Raw genomic sequence first — 17,198 nt, forward strand, 5'->3', positions numbered from 1 at the left:
AGATGGCCTGATATGATTATAGGTGGCACTTAGCCTGAAAAGTATGAAAGTGATTTTGAGGCAAGGGTTATACCCTTTGCTCTTGACAGGAAACAAAGGTCTGGAATCCCGGAGAGACTCCAAAGCCCAGCTGATGGATGTAGGGCGGCTCATCCTGACTGTGGATCTGAACACGGATTCCTGCCTCTAAAGATGTTTCATCTGCAAAAAATAACAAGAGGATGAGTGAGACAGAGAGAGGGTAAGAAAGCACAACATCCAATATGAACGATAACAAAAAGATAAGCCTCATATATCCCGCTATCGATACAAAAGGGAAAAACAACATCACAAATAATCCTTGAATTTAAACAGGTTTATCTTAAAAGATACATAAAATATGGAATGACTTTGCAAGTTTTGGACTAGAAATCATCTCTGTGTTGTGTTATAACTTACTTGTCTCTTTCCAGATAGGTAGATATTCATCCTGCTGGATATCCAACATGATCTCCAGTCCGTTTCCCATCCCTCCTTGCTTTGTCTTCCTGGAGGTTGTTTTGTTCCCATTGAAAGTATAGCATTTCCCATATCTTGTGTAGACCTATGAAAAAACACAAACGACTAATTAAAAATGTAATTTTTTTTTTAAACCATAACCTTTGTTTCCTTTTAGATTTATTACTTTAAAAATAAACCTTTTGATCTCTCAGAGAGACGCCTTTTAAGATGCTTATGATTAATTGGGGAAAAGGTCACTTTAAACTTCAAATGTTCTGAGGCATTCAAATCCTTATAGAAGATTTTCCAACTTTCATGAAATACCAAAAGAGATGCTGATTAAAAAGTTAACAATTTATCATTCTGTCAGTGGGCATTTGTGTTTGGTGGCATAACAAACAGTGTTTTCTCTGTCTCATTCCTGTCATATTCTTTTTTGACAAGAGAGAGAGATAGTTTTACAAACCATACTGCATTATCATGCAGTGCGTTTGTTCCTCAAACAAGAGGAAAATGAATAGTCCAGATTCTGAGAAACATATCCGCCTCCACAATGAAATCATCACATCAAAATAATTGCTTCACATGGGTAATATTGATAAAAGAAGACAAAATCAAAAGCAATAACTTCTGAGACTGGACTTAATATCCTTACATAAAGTACAGCTACTCAGAAAAAAATGATAAATTAATACATTTTAAAAAGCAATTTGTTATTTATAGACCCTGTCTCTTTTCAAGCAAAAGTGACAAAATGACTATTATTCAGGTATTCTGCAGGTTGACTCACAGGACTGCATAATGAAATACTCAAAATAAAAGATAAAACCACTGACAAATAAATGTCAGGAGGAAATGGATCAACAAAAAGCACAGGTGGATGAAGAAGAACTCTAAATTGGTGTCCAGTGACTCAAAAAAAAAGCAAAAAGCAAAAAAAAACAGCCACAAAAGATGTAGAAATTGAGGTTTTCGCTTCAGTCCTCAGGGCCCAACTCTTTCTGACCTTTTGTTCAGAATGTTTTTGGTTCCAATCTTCAGCTAACATGCCAAATCGAATCACTACCACAAATAAAAACAAAGCTTAAAATGTTGGATTGACTGAAAACACAGACAAAGTAAGAAAGAAATGTGAAAAAGACTCTTGGCACTGTAAAAAGCCCAGTATAGCTGGGCTCCAGCATATGTTGCGTTTTGGATGCTGGTCCAAACAAGAGATGCTGGCTAATGTCTCCATCATTCTGGTTAAAGAGATAGTTCCTTCCAAAAATTATAATTCTGTCATCATTTACTCAATCACATATTCCAAACCTGCATGGCTTACATTTATTCAGCTCTTTTCAGTACTAAAACAAGAATAAAGAAATAAAATAAACACTAAACTGACATATTTGGAAAAACCTAAACTAATAAAACAGGAAGCACAACAAAATTACTTAAACTAAAAATAAAAGCTAATTATATTATTTAAGTATTGTAATAGTATAAACATAGTATAAATTAATTTAATCTACAACTCAACTCATTTTTAAGTCTTTTAAAAATCACACAATATTTTTGCGTAAGAAACAGGTTTAATGTTAACTTGTTATTCACTGAAAGTCTTGCTTGATATCACCATTCTCTTGCATTGTATTCAAAAGAGCAGTTTAAACATTTGATGAATCTCAAACATTTTACAGGTAAACAGCATGGCTATTGTGATCCACGGATTAGAGCAGCAACTACCAGTCCAAAAAGAATTTCATGCTGATATAAGAAGATCTTTTCATCAGACAGAATGACATTAAAATTATTGTTATAAATCAACCAAATTTCTCCAGCAGCGAGTCTTGTTCTGATGAGAAGGGACCTTTAGGGGCCACACTTGTATGTAACACATGGCTGTTCATTTAGCAGCCTGCGTATGGAGTCTGATCTCAGCTGGCTCCGTGCTGAATCAAAGCAGGGCTCTCTGAGCAATATGGGTGTGCAGTAATTGCCAGCTGCAGCTGTGGACGCCGCACACCATACAGCTGTAATTAAGGCTGGAGACAGCCAGTGTTTTCACAAGCAGACTCTGGTCAAACAGATAAAAGAGCATAGATATAAACATCATTTTATATAATCATACTGCAAACAGAAAACACACAAACATCACCACGACTACTGTAAATTATGTATAAAACACACAGAAGCGAGTGTCAGCATGTCAACATAACGTAATAATCAATTCCAACATCTAAGGGAACATTTAAAAAGGTTAAATATGACATTCAAAGTTGTCATGATAATGAGGATCGAAGACAGTTTTGTTAACTGACATGTGAGAGGAGAATCAGTGGACACAGAGGTCCAGAAACAATCGATTCAGTCCTGTTGCCATTGCTGCTCTAATACAGTCCAATACTAAACCAGGGGGACGGTATAGAAAGAAACGATAGCAAAGACCTCTAAGTCCAGTTCTGCTCTGAAACTTCAACTTTCAGGGGACGGTCCACTTTGTGTTCACAAATGATTTTTGGGAGGCCAATGGAAGCTTTCCCGTCATGCAGCAGTGGAAATGGCTGCTGGCACAGTCTCCTCTGCCTCATTTCTCTGCTTTAGAGCCCAGTGCCCAGAGCACCTCTGATTGATGGACCATTTTCTCTTGTAACATCTCGCCCAAAGTCAGCAAAGGTAAACAGTCCAACTTTTGTCTGTTTCCAAAAACAGCCATCCAGCCTAGTTTGTTACTGTATTTTCCCAGATGTACAAGTGCCACTCTCTGCACATATACGTATATGCACACACAAAACACACACACACACACACACACACACACACACACACACAAACACACGTCTGTTTCTGTGAATTGTGGGGACATTCCTTAGACTTCTATTATTATTTTCTTCTATTGTTATTATTCCCCTAACCCTAAACCTACCCCTTACATAAAACCTGTTTGCATTGCTACCTTCTCAGATAAACTTCACTTACTCTAATTAAGTTCAATGCTAAAATTTCAGGTTTTTCTATTCTTGTGGGGACATTTGATCCCCATTTCTGAATACACAAACTCCACCTGCAAAAGCTGAACTAAATTTAAAAAATTTGCTGAAATTACAGTAAAGCTTTTTCAGAGGAGGAGTGGATTTTTTTGGACAAACACAATACTTGCTTAGCTTTGAAACCCTTTCACAGTAGACCACTAGCACACGGCTTTCAGCCACAATCTGTTTGGAGAAATGCCTGACTGAAAAGCATTTGCATAAATCTTCCCTTTCTACTAACACCCAACTTAATTGGGCTTAATGTCTGGCCATTAACTGTCCTCAGCTACTATTTCGCCTCTAAATTGCTTTGTTTCTTTCCCCTTCCACTCAGTTTGATGCGTCTTTACTGTCTTTCTCTTTTCAGCTCAAAGATGAAGTAAAACCCAAAGCCTCTCATTTATGGCAGGCATCTGACAGATTCCACTGCTGGCTGTTCTTCAATTATCCAGGGAAGCTACATGAGAACTTCAGTACTTTAACATGCAGGATGTGAGTTGGTGGAAAGACTGAGTAAAAAAGCGAGTTTAAATTCAGCACTGGTGTTTGAAGGATTTGAGCTAACTGCCTCATAAGAAATTTGTAAGGATCAGAGTGCTCAGAGTGTAAAATTTATCAGTCGTTCCCTGGTCCTAGTAAATTGTGGTGCGGTCAAACATGGTGCTTTGACTGACAGGATCGTGTTTCAAGTTTTAATCCAAGAGATATATCTGAAAGGTAGCCATCGCTGACTGAATATCAATGTTAAATTATATAAAGTTGGAAGCAAATCAGCGTTGCGTTTCCCAAAACATTACTAGCCAACTATGGTCACATTTTCTGTCATTATCGACATAACAGTATAATGATTTGGTTTCCCTCAAATTCATAGTTCCAAAGAACCACACAGAGCATTGCAAAGTTGTGTAGTTAGAATTTTTAGCTCTTGCCCTGTGGTTAGAAACATAGAGTTTCTTATTGCGCAAAAACAAGCTAACATGCAATGCAATCTAACATTTAGTGCAAGTGCATATCTTATATTTATCTAAAGAATAAAAGCAAGTGTGCATGTCTGAATGTGTTCTAGTACTCTAGTTCTGTAGTGTGACACAGACCGAATGATGATTAATTACAGATTATTACTCCACCTCCTGTGTATCTATGCACTGCACTATAAAATAGCAGCTGTTTTTCAGTATTTTTACACAGCACGGGTAAACATGTTTTTCTACATATAAACAGAAACAGAAAGCATAAATTAAGTATCTCATATTTACCAAAATTATGCAAATTCCAAAATGTTTAAATACAAGCTCTCTGCAATGTATTATTGGATTGCTACGATGAATTTACAGGCTGCCTTAAAGATTTTTTTGAAAACTAGCCCCTGGTTTCACAGACATGGCTAAAATGCATGTTTGAGCTTAGGGCCTAATCATGTTTTAAGATAAACCCAGACTATGAAACTGGGCATAGGTGTCAGAATTAACAAGCAAAGGACCAGCTTAAACCAGCATCCCAGCTTCAAAACAAACCTAACCAGCATATGCTGTTTTTTCAGCAGGGTTAAACGGGGCAGCCACAACAATAGTACAGAAAACAAGATTTGTAGTTGAATTTGACATTGGCATGTAGCTAATCTAATGCTCAACTAAACTTAACGATACATGGTATACACAAATATTGTCTTGTTACTGTAACTGATGTCTTAAAATACTGCTTCTATAGGTAGCTCACTAGGCTTTTGAACTGAGCTGGAGTCTTTCTCTACCTAACACATCAAAATCTTCAGAGTAAACGGTGGAGACTTTTAAACAGTCAGACTAAACAGTTGAGCCAGAAAGTGCCGTGCTGCGATACGCTCCATTAGTTCAGCTCTCGTGGGCAGCCGCTCAACTCTGCATCTATGGTGTCTCTTTGGCAGGCTATCAAGCACATTACATTTATTGTATCAATTCTTAACTTCATTAAACAACTGACTGGCAGTATCTTTTCCTAAGCAGCTTATCCCTCATGCACACCATGCAGAAAAATGGGCCACGTCTCGAGGACTCATCGACACCGTTTTACACTTGTTCCAAGAGGATTATCACAGTTCTTTATCTTTAGGCATCAATCTGAGATAGAAATGCTCAGAGATCCGACACAATCTGACGCTCAGATGGGACGTGTCGGCACACAAGCATGTCCCTCTCCAGTGAGAAGAACCCTTCTATTGTGACTGTTCATAAACTGAAAAATACATCAAGTAATCATAGTAAAGAGGACTATCAGTCAAATGTTTCCAGGTCTAATGGAGCATGGGAGTACGATAAGAATATAATGGGGAAATCCCTTTAAGATAGCATCAAAACTTTCCATTACAGTGCTGAGAATATTGGCAGAAATATTGTAGCCCACATCCCTACAGGAATATTTCAGACTCAAAACATCTGAACATTATACCAGACAATCATTCTCACTCTTCGCTCAGTTTGTGAAAACAAAAATTTTTACAGAAATGCAGTTATAATGTATTTACATGCTTCTGTGTATTTTTTAAATACAGATGCCAAGTAAATGCCTGTTTTTATTGTATGCCTATAGTAGATTTTAATGTCTTTGACTCACGCACTCTTCTTCAAGGTGGGATGTCACCATGGCTTATTCTCAAACTGTCTCTGTCCTTTTCAACACTTTCACTCAGACCTCCAGAGAGACTGAAAAATGAAAAGGATGCAACGCTGTAGCATCCCTCTGTGCTGCCACACCATTAAAAGGCACATGCTGATAATCTCAAGGGGCCCCCAGGTAAGTTTCCCTGTTTTCTTTATTCCTCTTTGAACATGTATAAAAAAAACAAATAAAAAAACTGAACTACCCCTCTCTCAAAATCAACCAAGTTCTACAGAGAAATATACAATATTGTCCAAAAATTTGGGCTACTTATTTTTTTTTGGTGAAAGAAATTCATACTTTTATTCAGCAACATTGTTAGTTTTGTTTAATCAAAAACTGATTAAAATTAACAATTGACAAGGCATTTAGAATCTTCATGAAATGTGTGCAAAGTACTATGGTTAAAATTCCTCAAAGGTAGTAGTGAAAAACAACACTTTTTACTTGCTCGAAAACTGCTTATTTCACAGCGACCCATTTTGGTGTACGTCTCTTTTAAATGGCAATGAGCTACTCTCACCCTGCCTTCTTACCGCCGCATTATTCTTTGAACTTTGTAGCTTCTGTAACAATCAACAATGAATATTCGAAGATTCAGAGCAAGGGGCTTGAACATATTCTTCTCTGGCTGTGTGTGTCTTTCTGTCTGTTTACATTTTTATTATGTCGAGAACCATTCATTCAATCGACTTCAAGCATGGCAGGTGTGTTGCAGCCCAGTAATAGCTGATCCCATAAAGAGTCAGCTATGTAGATAAAAGGAGAATGAAAAATCAATTAGGTGCATATTAGTCTGGCTCTGTCAACACTACACTAGCTCCTTATCAAACATCAGATAGATTTTAAAATCTTTTTAATTACTTATTAAGCCCTAAATGGTTTAACTCCTCAGTACATGAGCAAGCTCTTATCACATTATAGTCCGCTACATCCACTGCATTCTCAAAACTGTGGCCATTTGATCTGCCAGATCCTTTTCCTATTTAGCATCCAAACTCTGGGACAATCTCCCTAACACTGTTCGGGAGGCAGACACACTCTGTCAATTTAAATCTAGATTAAAGACCCATCTCTTTAACCAGGCATAACACACTAATACTCTTCTATTATTCAAATGTGTTAAAGGATTGTTAGGCTGCAATAATTAGATGAGCCATAATCAGGAACAATCCCTGGCAAACACACAATGTGCACAAAGTATCGTAAAAAGAATGTCATCTACGCCAATATTAGTCTGTTTCTTTCTTATTCTGTTTCTCAGTCTGTATCCAGATGGTGGATGAGCACCAAAAGATGATGTCTACAGCCCTGAACATCATCGGAGACCAGAACACCTAGATTTGCCGGATTACAGGATCACAGAGACAGATCACATGAATCACACACACACACAGTAAGCCCTTTACACAATTTGACATTGCTGTGTTTGGAATTGAACTAGAAATTAAGTGCTGGTTTCATCCGTCCAGAGAAGAAATGGCCCTCAACTGAGCTTGGTTTCTTCCAAGGTTTTTCTTTTCTCCATGTCACGGATGGTCTTGTTGTGGATTTGATTACAGAGATTTTAAACTAAGCTGACACTTTATTCTCCTATTTTGATATCTGGACCAGACCAGATATCAGTATTGTTAAAAGCGCTATATAAATAATTTAATTGATTGATTGATTGATTGATTGTTTAGAAAATTAAAACAACTTGATAATTAACAGTGTTTGTTTATTATTGTAGGGTTGTTCTGTTCACATACTGCTAATACTCTTTATATGGAAACACCATAATAACAAACGATCATGTGACACTGAAGACTGGGGTAATGATACAAAAAATTCAGCTTTGCCAAATCGATCATTTAAAACGTTTTTTACCATATATCATTCAAATGAATGCAGCCTTTGTACATATAAGGCTTCTTTCAAAAACATTTAAAAAGCTTACACATACCTTCTAAATGGTATTATATTTTGTAAAAAAAAAAGAAAAAAAAAGGTTATTTCATATAGACCTCTTTTTTTTTTTTCAAAGTTAGAGGCTAAAAGTATTGAATAATATACGGCTATCACATATGTCATCTGTTTACTGTACACACAGTCCTGCTGCAGTAAGTATTTTGAGATGTGATGATACACTCTCTGCCTGAGGGTGGTCAGATAAATCTTCTGACTATTTTACTTGAACTTTGATAACCTAGACCGGCGCACAGCTGAGCAGGGAAATTTGCAGCTGTCCAGCTTGTGTGGCACTGCAGACCTTAAGATTTTTTTTTTTACCCATCTGCCACATGGGCCACTTTTAAATTCATTTGACCCCTTTTCTTCACATTTTTACTATGGTGCTCAGAGATTGTTGACCTTATCTGCAAATAAGCAACCACTCTGCCAGCAGCATTAGTCTAACTGTTGACTGTGTTTTAGAGACACACTTTGTTTTCTTCAGCTTCAATTAAGGTGCCTTTCTTATTAACATAAGCCTCCATTTCTCCTGCTTTGAGTTTCTCTCTGTGGAGAAGCAGCATCTCACCAAGGCTCAGTTAAAAATCAGCCGTGACTGACACTACAGAACAGTCTTTTACTACGATCAGCCGAAAAGGAAAGCAAAATAACTTTCTTACGTTCTATCAGCGTGACACCATGTCCTCATTAAAATTTAAGTGAATTGATTACCCTGTATGTCCGTACAAACTTTGGAATCAGACTGCACAGCAAATATTATTCAAACAGGTCCATGGGGTTGTTAAGTGATCACAATACAACACGTGTGTGGCAGAGAAATGAATGTCACTCTGATCATGTAAATAAGACATGCAACACTTGATTTATTCACAAGGTGGAGCAATAGCCACAATATAACATACCAAATAAGCCAAAAAAAGGATTTGGGATCTAAAAAGTCCAGGTCAAAAGGGGTTGAACACAACACAGTGTAATCAAATGAAACGGAAAACCTGAAGTTCTGATCTGATGTGACAAAGTTCGAAAACCTTATAAATTAAATATCAGCCTGTCAGTCCAGAGCTTTCACAAGGCCTCTGTGGGAATTATGCCTGCATTTCTCTCTCTCTCTCCTCTAAATGAAGAGATGTATCTAGAACTGCTGGTGTGCTATTAGTGAAGTGGAGCAAGGCCATCCTCGCAGATGTTCAGCATGTGGACTCCACTCTTGCCAAATTGGGATTGCGAGGCGGCAAGGTTCTCCAGCGAGGCCAGTCTGACTCCCAGCATTCAGGCCAAGTGAATGGTCAATATTCTCCCTCCATAAAGAACAACTAATAAGCTTAGCTTTCTAAAATACATGACTGCAAAAGTTTCCCACTGCTGACTTGCAGCTGCTTGATTTTCAAGTTTATCTGGCAAACATGTCTTAAAATTTTTTTCCTCTCATCCCCTGCTGAATGAGTGACAGATGTTGTTCAGATGCATTGTGTGGCAAAAGTACAAGATTCTACATCAGAGCTGCTTACAAGTTTACAAGTGAATCCTGAGTGTAACAGACAAAATGGAAGCAGAACAGACATCTGAAATATTGCTATCCTCTCTGCCTTACTGTACATTTTTCTTTCGTTTTTTTCTGAAATAACCTTTAGATGGAGTGATGATTTTTTTTTCTTTGAATGAAACAAACATTTTAATTTAGCAAAGATGCATAAAATTGATCAAAATGTCAAACAAGACATTTATAATGTTGTAAAATATGTATATACTTCTTGCTCCCTCATACAAATAAATACTGTTGTTTTGAACTTTTTTTTATTAAATGTGGGGGAAAAAAAAATCCACAAAAATATTAGGCTGCACAACTGCTGATAACAACTGTTAAGCAGCAAATCAGCATATTAGAATGGTTTCTGAAGGTTCATGTGACGCTGAAGACTGGACTAACAGCTTTGCCATCAAAGGAACAAATTACATTCGTAAATACACAGATATTTATAGAAAGGTTATATTGGAATATATGGAAAATATTTTCCAGTATTACCATTTTCTTCACGGCTTTTCGTCACCGGGAAAACAAATCAGAAATATTAACAGCTTGTCCTGCCCTATACACTTTTTTGCCCTAAAGACATAATTTCCTTTTAATTTATATAATTTCCAATAATATTATTCCAGAAACAATCTTCCATACAATGTTCTTCCACCAAATAAGTATGGTTTGTGGTTGTGACATGACCTATTGGATATTTTTACATTGAATTAGCCATTTGATTTCTTTTACTGTGTACCCTGTTTCAACAAGAAGTACAACAGAGGACAGAGAACAGCTCTTAAGTGTTAAGTGATTTCATTAGATCTTCAAAAGAAATGCAAACAAAAAAAACGAAAATTTTTGCTGACAAAAATAAAGTAAAATACCAATCCCCTCCCATATACCAGTGTAAAGACTGTCTCTCTTCCAGTCAAATTCATGTGTTATTAACATGTGTCAATAGCGCTGCACTATTTCTAGCCGAGAGGGTGTCAAATAATGTGCATCTGAAAAAATTGCCTGTTGCTTGGCATTTGCATTCGGCGCAAACATCATTTGAATTTTTCATTTTCTAAAGGTTCTTTATGATTTTGCATATGCGGTTGCAATGACACATTAATTTCCTGCTGGTTAGCCCTGATTCTACCTGTGTCCTGCGCAATCCGGAGAGGTAAAAGTGACACGGATGCCCTCGCTGATGACTTAAACCCCATCTTTTTCTTTTTTTCATTCAAAGACCGACATGAGAGGGAAGTTAATTGATTGATTCACCTTATGAGGCCCAGACGGCCCTGAACCGAGCGAGCCGGGCAACATGCTTCGATATCTGCCCTTTCATCTGGACTGAATCAAATTAAGAGTTTTTTTAAATTAATCTGATGCGCCACTCAAATTTATCATGGAGATGCGAACTGCGAGCCGGGTGAGAGCCAGAGTCATGTGCCATGTTGAATTCCAGAGAGTTTGATCTTGTTTTGATTATTTTTTCAATCAAATCTCAAGGTCGTGAAACGGGGAACCAGAGAAATGGAAATGTATCCACCAGCAGCTGACAGATTTTCACTCTACCTAGTCGCACAGCTGAACCTAATCACAGCAGAATACAAAATATTGCGTTTCATCACTGAATGCATTAACAATTCCCAATAGCACACATTATATATGTAAACAGCAAAGCATGTTGGCGGTGAGATAAGAAAATACAGCGGGTTAATGCTTAGAGATTGTAATCTTGATACACAGGTCCGTTGCATGTAAATAGCGAGGGCATGGATTTGTCTGCAAGAGGGATTTTGTAATTTTAAATGGTTTAACTGTATCAATTAGTCTTTGCTGAATTTATTTCTGGTAATAACCTGAATCTATTTTGACTGCTGAATAAACAAAGGACAGAGGTCTGGATATCCATAAAAATTTGATTTAGAATGCGAGACAAAATAAATTACCAAGCTGTCAGACAGAAGCGAGCTCGTCTCTCTCTCAGTGTCTATCTCTGTCTCTTGATGTGGACATACTGTCCTGTAAAAGGGGAGCTGGCAGAATTTTATGTGACTGCTTGGTGCCTGAGATGAAAGAACAGAATTAATCATGGTCTAGAGGTCTAGTATAGCATTCAATTCAGGGTGTGTCCTTAAGTTCACCTTGCATGTTTTAAGATTTCCTATTAACTCTAAGTGATCAGTGTGAAAAGTCAAACAAATTGTTAATCAGGTTATTTTAGTTGAATCATTTATCACTATTATATTATTTATTCTTTTTTAGAAGTTTTATGTGCTTCTTTCATTTTTTGCAGTTTTGTAAGCGTGTAATGTTTTTTTTTTATTTAATTTTTAGCACTTCTAGTACTTATTTTAGTTATTTTCTAATACATTTCTAATTTCTAAGTTACCATGTTGTTAGTTTTTCATAATAATTATTTAACTAATTAAATAAAAAAATCTAAAAGCAATTTCCTTGATATCTGTTTGACCAGACAAAAAGTATTTGTGAAACCTGTTTGAAAACAGCCATGATATTTCCAATTCGTTTGGTGGTGCTAGCGGTGCAGAAACGGCACACTTCACCTTTAAAACTGACAATCATCTAGATTGTCATGGCATCCCTGAGGTGAAACGCACAGCAATCAATCTATCTCAATGAATCTTCAAGGTCTAGGCTACACCTTGAGGTTTACACACACACACACACACACAGTGCACATTTTAGAGGGTATGCACCTCTATTGATGCGTTTGAGTGTGTTTTGTGGTTGGGGTAGGTTGTGGGGGATTGAATATATAGATCAATGAGGTTAGAGACCCTGAGTTGCTCTTTGTCTGGTGGTAATGCTTTGTGCAGGGGTGGCAACTCCAGGCTTGCTCCCACCCAGGGGGGTAAAATCAGACATCTAAAACTGATGTCCAGGAGTTTCTGCTCAACCCAGGGATGCCTGTGCAAGAACTAAAAGATTTCTCAAGCAGCCGTGTCCAACTCCTCCAGTTCACCACCAGCAGCCACCCTCCGGTTTTCTTGATGGGTCATTTTTAAACACAGCAGGACCCAAAAAACACCAGCGAGACTGCTGTTATTTCATTCATCATTCCCACACTTCTCTAATTTACCTATAAATCTTAAACTTCCTATCTGACACTTTAAATTTATCTTTATTAGCATATATCTGTTACCATCTAGTATTTTTTTGGTTTTAAATTAGATAAATAATAAATAAAATGCAATATTTCATAGACTGCAAGATTCGAATCCACCAACATGCACACATTTAAGAAGGTTACTTTTTTTTTGCACTGTTAATCTCATCAAACAAATGTTGTTAAAGTTCTGTCGTACTGTTTTTGATTCCAAACAACAACAACGACTGCAAAGTGATTTGTGTACTCAATGTAATTTTCTTGTTTTTCACAACAAGAACAATTTTCATGTTTTTGATGAATAATGCTAATGTTGTAATATTTAGAAGAAAAAAAAATATATTTTTTTTACATTTTGGAGTAAAAGTTTTGGAGTCAATAGAAAGAATATGAAAAAAAAGAATAAACTGTTGAAAGAAAAACAAAAATATTACAACTTTGACTATTAAAAAAACTATAAAAAAGTAATACTGCTTTAGTAAAAATCTTAACTCAAAATACTTGCAGTAGAAGCAGATCAAAACGTTTCTTTCTTTCTAAATCACATTGTCAAAAATCAATTGTGGTCTGTACAATAACCTAAACCTTACACCTTTTATTGTACAAACCACAGAAAGAGTTGCATCAGTCTTGCTCAAAATTTAAATGAAGTTTGACCCTTCCAGGGAAATCTCCAGACAGAAAATTAATTTACAAAAGAGGTGGGACAAGCGTGTGCCAGATTCTTTCCTCTTTTATACGTCTTGAAGTTCTCTGTAGGATATCAAAGAATGCAGGTAACAAATTGGATCAAAGATATTGGACAGCCTAAACCTTTTTGGCTCTTTTGTCCGCTGTAAACGTGAACTGAATTTCAGCCATGAATCTCATTATCACTCCAGAACATACAGGACATCATCCAAACCCCATGCAGCATCACCCATTGATAAAGTTGATTAATTAAAGCAGTTTATATTTTGGCGAATCACACTGAATATAACAGATTGCGGTCTGCAGTTAGTGAGGGAAACTTCCTTCCCAGCCCACACATAACGTACAGCGTATCTGTTTTAGTGTGCTGCTCATTTCTCAGTGAACTATAACCCCAACCATTAGCTCTGAGTGCATGATACTCCATAAACAGATCAACAAACTCAACCTTGACCCTTTCAAAATCCCAGTTTAATTAAAATCCAGTCTGTCATACAGTAATTCAAGGTCTCCTTTATTAAAAAAAAAAAGATATAATAATGAAAAAAATTAAAAAGTGTCCTCTCCAGAGAGTCCTCCAGTCAAAGGGAAACAGTTCGCAACAATACAGCTTAATTTCCCATGAGACCTTGGGCATAGCAAGTATTTAACAATGGGAGGGACAAGCCCACAGTGTGTAAGCAAAAGGTAAGGTCTTTTTCAGCCCAACATCACTTGAGAGCCATCTCTGTATTTTAGTGCCGGATTGCACTTTTCATGACACCTGACCATAAAAACTCTTTGGTACAATACAAACCGTGTCCCAACTCTGATCTAAAAGGGCCCTCTTGTGTTGGGCCACGGAGTACAAATCAATCTGTTCTGCCTTCTAAAACATGCACAGTGTGCAAATATGCTAATGCATGTGTGGAATCACCTCCACTGTATACCGGACAAACCCCTACGTGGTCAGAGTAAATATAGCCTTCACATGGGAAAATGCAGTGAGGGTTTGGCAAAACCGGTTCCTAGCGAATGCATAAACTATGCAGCAAGGTTTTGCAGCTCAAGCACAATGGATCCTTTGAAGAGCTTTGCAGTCAGAGTCTGACTGAGATTTGGTGCTGAGGGAATAGATTCAATCGGAGCAAGCCTGGGTGCTTTTGTACGCATTGGCAGCACGCAGAACAAACTGTCAGAGCTCTGTATCAATATGTGCATACATATATATATATATATATACACACACACACACACACACACACACACACACACACACACACACACATATATATATATATATATATATATATATATATATATATATATGAAATGTAATTTATATTGTGGGTGGCATTGTTCCCTCAATCTCCTACCAGGGGCTTATGAGCTTTGGGACTTGGCACTGTGCTTTTCCCAGAATTGTGGATTTGGTTTGGATCAAGATGTTCTTGTTTTTCCATGGAATGCACAGAAGACATTCCTCCAGCTGGGGTTTCGAAGCCACGAGTGGACCTACCTTGACATAGTCTTCCTAACTCTTCATTCACTACCTGGTATCTCCAGTCTCTCATATATCTGCTCAGTGTTACTGTCAGTTGGGACAGTCACATCTATCATCCATCTCCTGTTCCCCGTTTATAACCTGCAGGTTGATGTTGGTTTGCCTTTGCTTGCTTGTGACTGGATGTTGAAGTCCCACCGGATCTTAGACTTGTCATTTTGGACTCGGCACTGACGTATGCCAGTGACTTCTTTGCGCCATTCACTGTATATGTTGTTCCCACCTGCATCTAACTTCCTGTTGGAAGGTATTGGATGGTCTCAGAGGCTTTCTTGCACAGTCTGAGGTATTTTGTGGTGCTGTAGACCCCTGTCACTATTGATCTGGTGCTGAGTGCTTGTGATTAGTGCTTCTGCACTTTCCTAGTTCTGCCATTTCAAGTAACCGAAGGGATTTTCTAGTGTCAGTTACCTTTGCTATTTGCTGTCATGCCACGGCATGTCCTGTGCTTCCTTATCCTACAAATGTTGATTAAATACACACATAGACTCAAAACAGAAATTCTTCCATAATCTTCTGCAATATATATATATATATATATATATATATATATATAAGTAAATAATTTGATTTATTCACATTCCCTTACAGATTCACAGTGATTCACTGATTCAACAAATCAAAAAGACTGTCTTAATAAGGGAGTCATTTGAATTATTCAGGAAACAGATACGCTCAACAACACTTATTTATTTAGGAAGGAAACAACTGTCTTTAAAAGTCAGTCGTATCAATCATCTTTCAACTTATTTGATTTATACAATGTTGCTCACAAAAACAAAAACACCCTGTGGTTGATAAAAACTGTTTTCATTAATGGAGCGAAAAAGTAATTTTCGATATTTTAAAATGTTGTATAAAAGCCATATCAAATTGACAAATGCGATGTCATTCTTGAGTTTATTATAGTGCTTACATTTGTATTTATTGGGTAAAAATATGTATCTACTTTAAATAAGGAAAAAAAATTATTCTAACTTCTAAAGTCCGGCTTTACTGATATATCAGACTGATTTGATTCAAGTGAAAGCTGAAGTGATGTGATCTTTTCAATGCAAATGTAGTGTAAAGAAAGCTAAAAATTCCATAACTAATCTAGTTCAACCTGAAAATGACTGAATCTTAAATGTCTACTGTGAGCAGAAAATGAACTAATGCTCATGGGAAGAGGGTCATTTAGAGTGTTATGCTGAGATTTGAAATCCATCTTCACTAGAAGAACATCTGGTTAGATAGAACACCAAGCAGAACGCAATATTGGCCCTTCAAGAGAAATATTGTTTTACTCAGAGCGGCTAGAGCTCTTTGTTTGATGCATGTATTTCATGAAGAGCGTTTGACTCCTCTGGGCCTTGCGTTGCTGCTGTAGAACAGAACGGTCAATTATGAAGGCCCCGGCCTGGTGCATTTTTTATTAATGCGCAGAAGCAAATATCATACTAAATCGATCACGAGACATGTGTCAAATGCAAACAGTGTTCCATACATAGAGCTGATTGAAGAATTCATGTGGGGATTGAGGTCTGAGGTGTGTGAATGATATGTATACAAGCTGAAATTCATGCAATTCACAGAGGAAAGCTTAGCCGCTCCAAATCTTTGCTTTTCATGCAGCTTGTGTTCTGATGGAAGCTTTCTATTCTATTGACAAACAGCATATAAAGAAGAAGATTTCATGCAATTCACCCACTCAGTATGGATCTTTTTGAGGAGATCAGCGGATTAAAGCACTATCTTACAGAAAAAAAGCAGGCGATCTTACATTACAAAATATGTTAGATATCTTACAAAAAAAAAAAAAACACACACACACACACACACAAACACAAACTTCTACTTAAGAAGAACTTATGATAAACCTTCACTTGAGCAATGGATTGTTTTCCTCTATGGCTATGAAATATGCACTGAATATTTATTGAATTTTTCCCCATTGTGCCTAGCATTCCTCTGTGTTCATTGCAGACATTTTTGAACACAACAAAACATCATATGATGCCCTTAGAAAAGGTAAACCTGGTCCTAACTACCGATTAGGTTACAAGTCATTCACACAACACATTGGCTGGTTGAGTTTGATATTACTGTATGTAAGTTTTATACAGTGCATCCCAAGCCTTAGGGAAATTGCGAAGCATAAACAAATAACAAACCCTGCTTGTATGTTTAGTCATTGGCAGATAATGTCTTAATCTATGTGTAATACACTGCATGCTGTTAGCGATGACACTAATCAATATGTTC

General features: G+C 37.1%; 1 protein-coding gene across 1 annotated transcript in view; it reads right to left on the minus strand.

Moving 5' to 3' along the window:
• Nucleotides 1-17,198, minus strand: part of asic4a (acid-sensing (proton-gated) ion channel family member 4a) — a 70,285-nt gene that overhangs the window by 9,603 nt on the left and 43,484 nt on the right. The window contains exons 2-3 of the mRNA XM_043249164.1: nucleotides 439-583; nucleotides 74-201 (exon numbers count right to left, since the gene is read on the minus strand). Of these exons, the coding sequence (XP_043105099.1) occupies nucleotides 74-201; nucleotides 439-583 (273 nt within the window). The remainder of the gene's footprint in view (nucleotides 1-73; nucleotides 202-438; nucleotides 584-17,198) is intronic.

Source organism: Puntigrus tetrazona, chromosome 9, assembly GCF_018831695.1.
Source record: "Puntigrus tetrazona isolate hp1 chromosome 9, ASM1883169v1, whole genome shotgun sequence".
Lineage (NCBI taxonomy): Eukaryota > Metazoa > Chordata > Actinopteri > Cypriniformes > Cyprinidae > Puntigrus > Puntigrus tetrazona.